This window comes from Brachyhypopomus gauderio, unplaced genomic scaffold, assembly GCF_052324685.1.
Source record: "Brachyhypopomus gauderio isolate BG-103 unplaced genomic scaffold, BGAUD_0.2 sc83, whole genome shotgun sequence".
Lineage (NCBI taxonomy): Eukaryota > Metazoa > Chordata > Actinopteri > Gymnotiformes > Hypopomidae > Brachyhypopomus > Brachyhypopomus gauderio.
In genome coordinates, this window is record NW_027506904.1 from 737,501 (window position 1) to 746,641 (window position 9,141).

Below are 9,141 nucleotides of genomic sequence, written 5' to 3' on the forward strand. Positions count from 1 at the left end.
AGCACGTGTGGACCTGCATTCACTGTCAGTGAGTCTCTCTCAGATTAGGGGGGGGGGGGGGGGGGGGGGGGGGAGCATGGGAACAGGAAAGGAGGGTTTCCATGGTGACAGAGAGGAAAAAGGACAAGAGTGCCAGCGTCGACCGACAGAAACCGAAAAAGTCATTAAAGAACTGAGATTAGCATTCACCATGGCGACGGCGGCGTACAGAACGGGAGCGGGAGAGGGATGGAGCTCAAGCCAATCAGGGGGGAGATGGAGCGCGTGAGGATGTGGTGGAGGGAGAGCACCGGGGGGGGGCGTGACTCGGCCCCTCCTGGGGGCGTCGTGCTTGCGCAGGTCTGCGTGGCCCCGCTGTACCCCCCCCTTAACTGACGGTGTTGAAGGCATGGTTTCGTAACGAGCGTGATTTCAGGCCGCCGATAACGGGCCCGGTGCGACGCCTTCTCAGGAAGTTTACTCAAGTTCAGGCATTCGCGAGAGCCGGTCACGTGACCGCACGCTCCAACTCCTGAGTCAAGAGCCGCACTCACCCCCGTTTTGTGATTGTAATTCAGGTCAGAAGGGTGCTTTTGTGTGTGTGTGTGTGTGTGTGTGTGTGTGTGTGTGTGTGTGTGTGTGTTTCTGCCTCAGACACAGAATTGATTAGCCCTATAGAACATCAGTTTCCATAGAAACAGCTGCTCTCAAAAGCCAGTGGCTGGGAGGCGGAGCCTAGCTGTGAGAGCTGGTTGTGTAATGCAGAAATCTGGCCCTAAATGGTGATCTTACGGAGCCTCGTATATTACTGGTGTTGACCTTATGAAACGTCGAACATCTCTGAAACTTTTTTAGTTTAAGAAGCTTTATAAAAACACCTTTACCAGCACTACGAGCCTCTATGAAGCTTTTATTACTGACATTGCTGAGCGTTTCAAGAATAAAGATTAGACTGCAGTGTAGCAGTTTTTCACACAGCTTTTTAAAAATGGCTGTTTTTAAACCTCATAAACCCTATGAACCTTTAAAAGCTTCGTTCTTAATATTTGATGAATCCAGTATGTTAAAACAATTAATAGGACCTAATCCACATGCTGCATGGTGAATACATAATTAATATTTCAGAAGCAGGGCATTACGGGAGTGCTGCTAAATGAAGTGAGGGGTTTTGGGGTCGACTATTAGGTCAGTGCAATAACCTCTACGCTTACGACACTCCAGAATGTTCTAGACTGCCGTTCCAGTGCAGTCCTTCACTTTCAGTTCCACGGTGTAAAAGTGATTCACTGGATATATAGTTTGATTGGCTGTTATCAGATGGAAGATTCTATTCGGAACCATGAAAAGCCAGGAAACATGTGGATGATGTCACAAAAACTGTAAAGACCAGCAGCAATAAAAATGCTCCCTGTCCCAAAGCTTCAGGTCTCTCTTTGTCTTGAATGCAGGTTCCTCTATGTAGGAGAGTGAGCTTGTTTTTTTTGTTTTTACGTATTTGGTACCTGTGTTTGGCAAGCAGAGTGATGTGATGTGATGCGTTTCCTGTTTGGAACATGGCGTGTGCAGGTGGGCGGTCACACGATGCTGCCAATCCGCTGGATGCCGCCAGAGAGCATCATGTACAGGAAGTTCACCACTGAGAGCGACGTCTGGAGCCTTGGAGTGGTGCTGTGGGAGATATTCACCTACGGCAAACAGCCCTGGTACCAGCTGTCCAACAACGAGGTAGACACACACACACACACACACACCATGGGTCGTGTTGCTTGCTGCACGCCTGATGATTTTTACATAAAGAGAAGTCTATGCTCAGTGTAATCAAACTAGAGAGAGCTAGACTCTTTAGCAGCTGGCTTTGATCTTCTCAAGCTCCACCTCACACACCCTCTTCGCTTCGCACCACCCGTTTCCGACCTCTCGCTCCCCCCGCAGGTGATTGAGTGCATCACCCAAGGCCGCGTGCTGCAGAGGCCCCGCACCTGCCCGAAGGAGGTGTATGACCTGATGTTGGGCTGCTGGCAGCGGGAGCCGCACGCACGCCTCGTCATCAGGGAGATCCACAGACTGCTCCTCAACCTGGCCAAGGCCTCTCCTGTCTACCTGGACATCCTAGGCTGAGAGGGAAGCGCCGGTGTGTGTGTGTGTGTGTGTGTGTGTGTGTCCCAGAGCTGCCTCTGTTGTCCTATCTCTCTCTTCCGCTCCTCTCTCCTTCCTCCACTCCTCCGCTCCCCACATTACCGGTCGTACTGCGTGTGCCGCCGTCCGGAGTGGGACGGGAACGTGGCGCTGAAGCTCCCCCCCCCCTTATTTTACGGGTCACTCCCGCATCGGCGCCGCAGGCTTCCTCCAGCTCTTTGGCACCGTAAACAACGTCTGGTCCCAACATCCGAAGAAGAGCGCCATCATCTGCGGGTCCTCCGGAGGAGCCGCCTGCCGCTCCCCCTCCCCCGCTCTCCGAGAAGGACGGGACCGAAACGGGAAAAAGGCTCGGGACACGTCGGGACTGAACTGAGCAGCGCGTGATTACCCAGCAAGACTTGACCCCAAGGAAAACCAAGCGAGACCAGCGCAGTTTTGCGCCTGAGAGACTCGGGAGTTGTAGCTGTTGACCGAACGTGAAATAGCGAACATGTTCACTACAAAGGCTTGAGAGCACCAGAATGCTTTAAGGGCGCTGTGTTCCTGCTAGTGCACTACAGAAGGGGATATGGAGTCATTGGAGACGAGGCCGTGCCCATACTTCAATACTGTTAGTGTGCATTTAGGACAGGAGCCCAATTACCCTGAGTGGCTGATTATGATGGGGTAGGCTAAATTATAGCCTGCCTCTCCTCCCTCTCCATTTCTTTTTCTTTCTTTCTGTTTCCTCCCTCTCTCTCTCTCTCTCTCTCTCTCTCTCTCTCTCCTCCCTCCCTCTCTCTCTCTCTCTCTCTCTCCTGATTTACTGCAGTGATGTAGTACTCAAGCTGGGGCCACACAGCTGTTATGGTGTAATATATATTTCATTACAGTACTAATGTCTGCTATTAGCACCTATTCCCCAAAGAGACATAGAAAGTATCCTTACTTGGTGGGGGAGGGGGGGATTAAAAAGGGGGAGGGGGGCATGAAAGAATGAATTTATTTCCCAGCCAGCAGTTTTGCTGTGCTATCTATCTGTTTGCTGTACTATTTATTTTACTGTGTTGTCGTTGAAGTCCCAGCTCTACATTCAGCAGTGCACTTTTAATAACACATTGATTATATTTCCTGCGTTTTTCCCTTGGTCCTACACAATAGGTTTTATTAGGCCTGTAATATGTTGTAAGAGGCTTGTCTCTACTACATATCACTACAAAACTACCAAGTAGAGGTGAATGATGGGAGTACACCCTCACAAGTTTGCACATCCTCACTAGAGTTTGCACACACACACACACACACACACACACACACACACACACACACACACACACACACACACACACACACACACACCAACAAACACACTTTAATTTAGGTTATGTCATATGTCACTAAAGAGCTTCAAATTGTGTATGAAATTACCTCTTTGAACATTTTGCTTTCAGTTTTGTTCAAGATTTATTTAAAACATAAGGCACTTTTGTACTTTTTTTAAATTTTGGGGTCTCTGTGCGTAAAGCCCTTTGTGTGTTTATATCGGTGTGAACGTATAATTTGACTTTTGGGGCTACTAGGAGGGAAGGTACAACAGGCAGTGTGAAACAGTGTGAGTTAACTTTCAAGAGAGTGTTTGACCAAAACCACTTGTAAATGATCTCATTTGCATCAAGTCATTTGCTGACCGTCCTGGGCAACCAGCCTGGTCAGCACTGTTTTTCTGTTGGTATGGCTGAAAAGTTGACAAAGGATGTTTCGTACGAAAACAAAAAATCAATGACAAAGGAGGGGCTTATCCTGCCTTATATTAATCTTAACCTATAGGCTGTAGGCTACAGAAGACTGAGAACATATCAGCCAATCACCAGTTCTGCCTGAACAGAACCGTTAGGCCATTTTTCTCTGATTTGTCCAGGTGTTCATAAGCTACTCCACTGTCCACACTCAGGCCACCTGGCCTGCACATGCTCTCGTTAGCGCTGCGGAAGCAATAGGCTGGATGGGAGGGGCGGGGCTTGCTGCCATATTGCTTTGACCTATCCACACCTTGTGGAAAGCAGCGCTTAAGAAGAGCGAGACGTTGGTGGAGGATTTTACTGAAGATTTTCTAACAGTACGTGTGCGTGACATAGATTCATGCCCAGTCACTCACACACACACACACACACACACACACACACACATTTATAAACATGCATATTGTATATGAGGTTAATCAATCAAGAGCAAAAATCCTGTCAACACAAAATGACTTTAATGTTACGATACGTGTATCCATGTGATCAGATGCTCTCCATAACATTGAGGCGGTTGTGATACATTGTATTTAATAAACTGTCATGTCTCACCATTTTCAGTTGTTTGTGTGTGTCCTGGACGTTACAGTAAATGGTGTATGACTCGATGTTTATAGAGCAGTCGATAGCGGTGGGCACTCTAGGCCTAAATGAATGGAGTCTATTGACTTCAGACCTCACAGCAACGTGGCTGACAGTGTTGTTTACGCATTATTGACTTCTGACTGGAAGCACGTAAGAAAAGATGAAGTAGAACCAACAAGGTTGAAGCAGCCAAACCATCCGGTCCATGTGCACAGAAGCGCAGACACACTGGTGCCGTACTGGTGCCGTACTGGTGCTGACACTGGTGCCGTACTGGTCTTGATACTGGTGCCGTACTGGTCTTGATACTGGTGCCGTACTGGTGCTGATACTGGTGCCGTACTGGTGCTGACACTGGTGCCGTACTGGTGCTGTACTGGTCTTGATACTGGTGCCGTACTGGTGCCGACACTGGTGCCGTACTGGTGTTGATACTGGTGCCGTACTGGTGCTGATACTGGTGCTGATACTGGTGCTGACACTGGTGTTGATACTGGTGCCGTACTGGTGCTGATACTGGTGCTGACACTGGTGTTGATACTGGTGTTGATACTGGTGTTGATACTGGTGCTGACACTGGTGCTGACACTGGTGCCGTACTGGTGCTGACACTGGTGTTGATACTGGTGCCGACACTGGTGTTGATACTGGTGCTGATACTGGTGCTGATACTGGTGTTGATACTGGTGCTGACACTGGTGCTGACACTGGTGCCGTACTGGTGCTGACACTGGTGTTGATACTGGTGCCGTACTGGTGCTGATACTGGTGCTGACACTGGTGCTGACACTGGTGCCATACTGGTGTTGATACTGGTGCCATACTGGTGTTGATACTGGTGCCGTACTGGTGCCGTACTGGTGCTGACACTGGTGCCGTACTGGTGTTGATACTGGTGCTGATATTGGTGCCGTACTGGTGCTGACACTGGTGCCATACTGGTGCTGATACTGGTGCCGTACTGGTATTGATACTGGTGCCGTACTGGTGTTGATACTGGTGCCGTACTGGTGCCGTACTGGTGCCGACACTGGTGCCGTATTGGTGTTGATACTGGTGCTGATATTGGTGCCGTACTGGTGCTGACACTGGTGCCATACTGGTGCTGATACTGGTGCCGTACTGGTATTGATACTGGTGCCGTACTGGTGTTGATACTGGTGCCGTACTGGTGTTGATACTGGTGCCGACACTGGTGCCGTACTGGTATTGATACTGGTGCCGTACTGGTGTTGATACTGGTGCCGACACTGGTGCCGTACTGGTATTGATACTGGTGCCGTACTGGTGTTGATACTGGTGCCGACACTGGTGCCGTACTGGTATTGATACTGGTGCCGTACTGGTGTTGATACTGGTGCCGACACTGGTGCTGATACTGGTGTTGATACTGGTGCTGATACTGGTGCTGATACTGGTGCTGGACTGGTGTTGATACTGGTGCTGATACTGGTGTTGATACTGGTGCTGACACTGGTGCTGATACTGGTGCTGATATTGGTGCTGACACTGGTGCCGTACTGGTGCTGATACTGGTTCCATACTGGTGCTGATACTGGTGCTGATACTGGTGCTGATACTGGTGCTGGACTGGTGTTGATACTGGTGCTGACACTGGTGTTGATACTGGTGCTGATACTGGTGCTGATATTGGTGCTGACACTGGTTCCGTACTGGTGCTGATACTGGTGCCATACTGGTGCTGATACTGGTGCTGATACTGGTGCTGATACTGGTGCTGGACTGGTGTTGATACTGGTGCTGATACTGGTGCTGATACTGGTGCTGACACTGGTGCTGATACTGGTGTTGATACTGGTGCTGATACTGGTGCTGATACTGGTGTTGATACTGGTGCTGATACTGGTGCCAGACTAGTAATGCCCTTCGACTACTACATCTGTATTTGATGTTTCAATTGCATGCTGATTTCATCTTGTAATGTTGCAAAAGACATTTTGTCATATTCTTTGGCCATATTCTTTTTAGACATAAGATAAAGTAATGATGCAGAATGCTCGGATCACGATATTTAAAACGAATACTACACATCAGTATTATATTATTGTAATATCCTGTGTGCAAAATACACATGTACACATATGAGTCAATTTTTTGGACCCCAAAAAAAAAAGTGTTAAAACAGTGAGTGTACTGATCAATTATCAGATCGATGCGGTTGTTTTGACATTGTGCATTAAGGACTAAGTAATTGCCTGAGGGCTAAAGGCTTTTAAAAACACAGCCAAGTGAAGCTACCGTTGTGTTGTTTTTTTTTCTATTCACCACGCGCAGAGACGAATCCTCCACGGAGCTCGTAAGTACGCGCGCGCGCGTGCGGGAGGTACCGCAGAACGAGAGCGCGCGTGATACAGCGCTGTCCTACAGTCCTAACCTGGACTAACCGCGTATGAGAGGACAACATTACGCCTCGATAATGTAGTGTGAGGTGTGATTAGAGGCCTTTGGACTGTAATCAAGATGTGCAAACAAAATATCTCACAGCAACCAAACGTGACAAATGTCAGTGTGTTTGTGGGGCAAAACAGCTGAAGGGAAACAGAGCAGAAAATATGAAAAAAAAACCTCTCTGCCGTGGAAGAAAAGCGACCGTCTTTCATCAAAATTTAAACACTCGACTTCTCTTGTGCTGATAAAAACCTGCAATTCCGTCGGTCTGGAAGTTTGTGGTCGGCGGTAATGCCGTACAGTAAATAAAGATGGACGTTAAACTCTTGGGCTCTACGGCAATCACCTAGAGGACATTAGCGCTATTGGCATGTCGCATCTATTCATCAGGCCGACCACATCCACTGGTCAGAGTCGGAGTGGATGAGGGGAACTGTGTGTTGGCCGCCCGCGGTGGGGTGGTGCGCTCCTGGCACGCGAGAAAAGCAAGCCCACGTCATCCGGTTTCACGTTTATGCACACTCTTCATTATTTTTCTGTGCCTCAAGTCATATATGTTACGGAAGCAAGCCCTATGTAGAAGCCACGTATATTATATGACCCCATTCGGTCAGATTATTATGTCTCTGGTAATGGCCATGTTCGGAGTGATGACACCCTATAGCCTGAGATTCTCGGTAATGTCAAAAAGCTGTTGGCCTTTCTTTTTGCAGGACTATCCAGTGTCAATGGTCAATATGACATTACTGATAAGGCCTTAGTCTGCTCTTTCATCCAAGGGTCATGGCACCAGATTTCTCTTCTTTTAGCTGTACTCATGGTCCTGTTTTCCGCCTTTACTTCAGCATTCATCTATTTCTCAAGGCCACCCCCCCCCCATACACACACAACCAACACCCCCCCCCCCCCCCCCCCCCCCCCCACACACACACACACACTCCCCAACCAGCATCTCTGCATATTAATAATTCAGAGTACAGATAATAAGTCAATAAGTCTTTCTTGGACAACTAAATAATTCAATCATCCATAAAGACTGTAGTGTGTGTGGAGCGTGGAGGGTAATAGGGCTTCCATTTGTGTGTATATGTAGGGTCGTCATCTAGTTATGTGGTCACTGACCATTATTTGTGCTCATTGAATGGCCCACCATTAGGTCCTGACTGGTTAAATCAGAAATGCAGTATAGAAGTCCTTAACTTCGTTTTTTAATGGCAGGACTGTTACAGAGGCAAATATGATAAGACACTGAAGGCGTATTTTAATAAATCATAATCACTAACATGACATTTACATTTACATTTGATTGTTTGTTCCATTACCTCTGGAATTCTACTTTCAAATATACATACACGTAAACACTGCATTACTGTAGAGGACTACGCTGATTAAAACTAAATCATCTATTTATCTTCATTTATAGGACGTTTTACCACCTTTATTTAAAACACAAATCAGTTTCTTTAAAATATTCGCAAAGTTCTAAGGACCAGAAAAAAAGAACCTTCCAAAATGTTGCCATATGAGTCATGTTTGAACATGGCCATGAATACCGTAAGATGAATTTGTGTCACCAATGTTACTTAAGAACAAACGTGTAAATGCATTCTTGTATAGACACGATCCGTGGAGCACATGTGGGCCTATCAGTGTGCACATAAGAGCCCGCAGGTGCTCTGTGGGCCTGTATGAACGCCGGTGTCTGGTGTCCCTTTTCCGCTTGGCCGCTACTTATCACGGTGCCGTTGGACATCGCCAACGGGTCATTGCCAGAGAAAAGGTACACATGCTTCCAGTTTGTGAGGCCATGTCGCCATCTCTCATTTAAAAAACAAAAAGGCGAATAGATAATAGATTCAGGAGGTGGGTGGAGGTGGAGGTGGGTGGAGGTGGAGGTGGGTGGAGGAAGTGATGGAAGGTGAATGGAGGGGAGCATCCATTGACCTTTGACCAGCAGCTAACGTTCCATCGTGCCTTCTCCCCTTCCCGTCCTACTTCTGACTCCGAGACATCGTCGGTGTCCATCGCCTGGTATTTTTATACATCCCAGTTCACCTCTGGACAAATGAAGATGGCGTCTTCAAGCAGAAGCCCCTGATCTTTGGAGGGTTTCGAAAGCACAGTGTACTCTTAGCATTCTTCACGTGTTTTGTGTGCTTCCGGCCCGAGATCATTTATTTTCTCTCTGGTCTATAGATTCACATTGATGCAGAATAAAAAACTCAATAAAGGACAACATGGAAACTAAGTG

At 47.8% G+C, this 9,141-nt stretch overlaps 1 protein-coding gene and 1 pseudogene across 3 annotated transcripts in view; both read left to right on the plus strand.

Annotated features, from left to right (window-relative positions):
• Positions 1 to 3,052, plus strand: part of ntrk2a (neurotrophic tyrosine kinase, receptor, type 2a) — a 28,264-nt gene extending 25,212 nt beyond the window's left edge. For all 3 annotated transcript variants that reach the window (XM_076991502.1, XM_076991503.1, XM_076991501.1), the window contains 2 exons: positions 1,546 to 1,704; positions 1,912 to 3,052. In XM_076991502.1, coding sequence (XP_076847617.1) covers positions 1,546 to 1,704; positions 1,912 to 2,097 — 345 coding nt within the window. In that variant the 3' untranslated portion in view covers positions 2,098 to 3,052. The remainder of the gene's footprint in view (positions 1 to 1,545; positions 1,705 to 1,911) is intronic.
• Positions 1 to 9,141, plus strand: part of LOC143493230 (uncharacterized) — a 181,951-nt pseudogene that overhangs the window by 121,511 nt on the left and 51,299 nt on the right.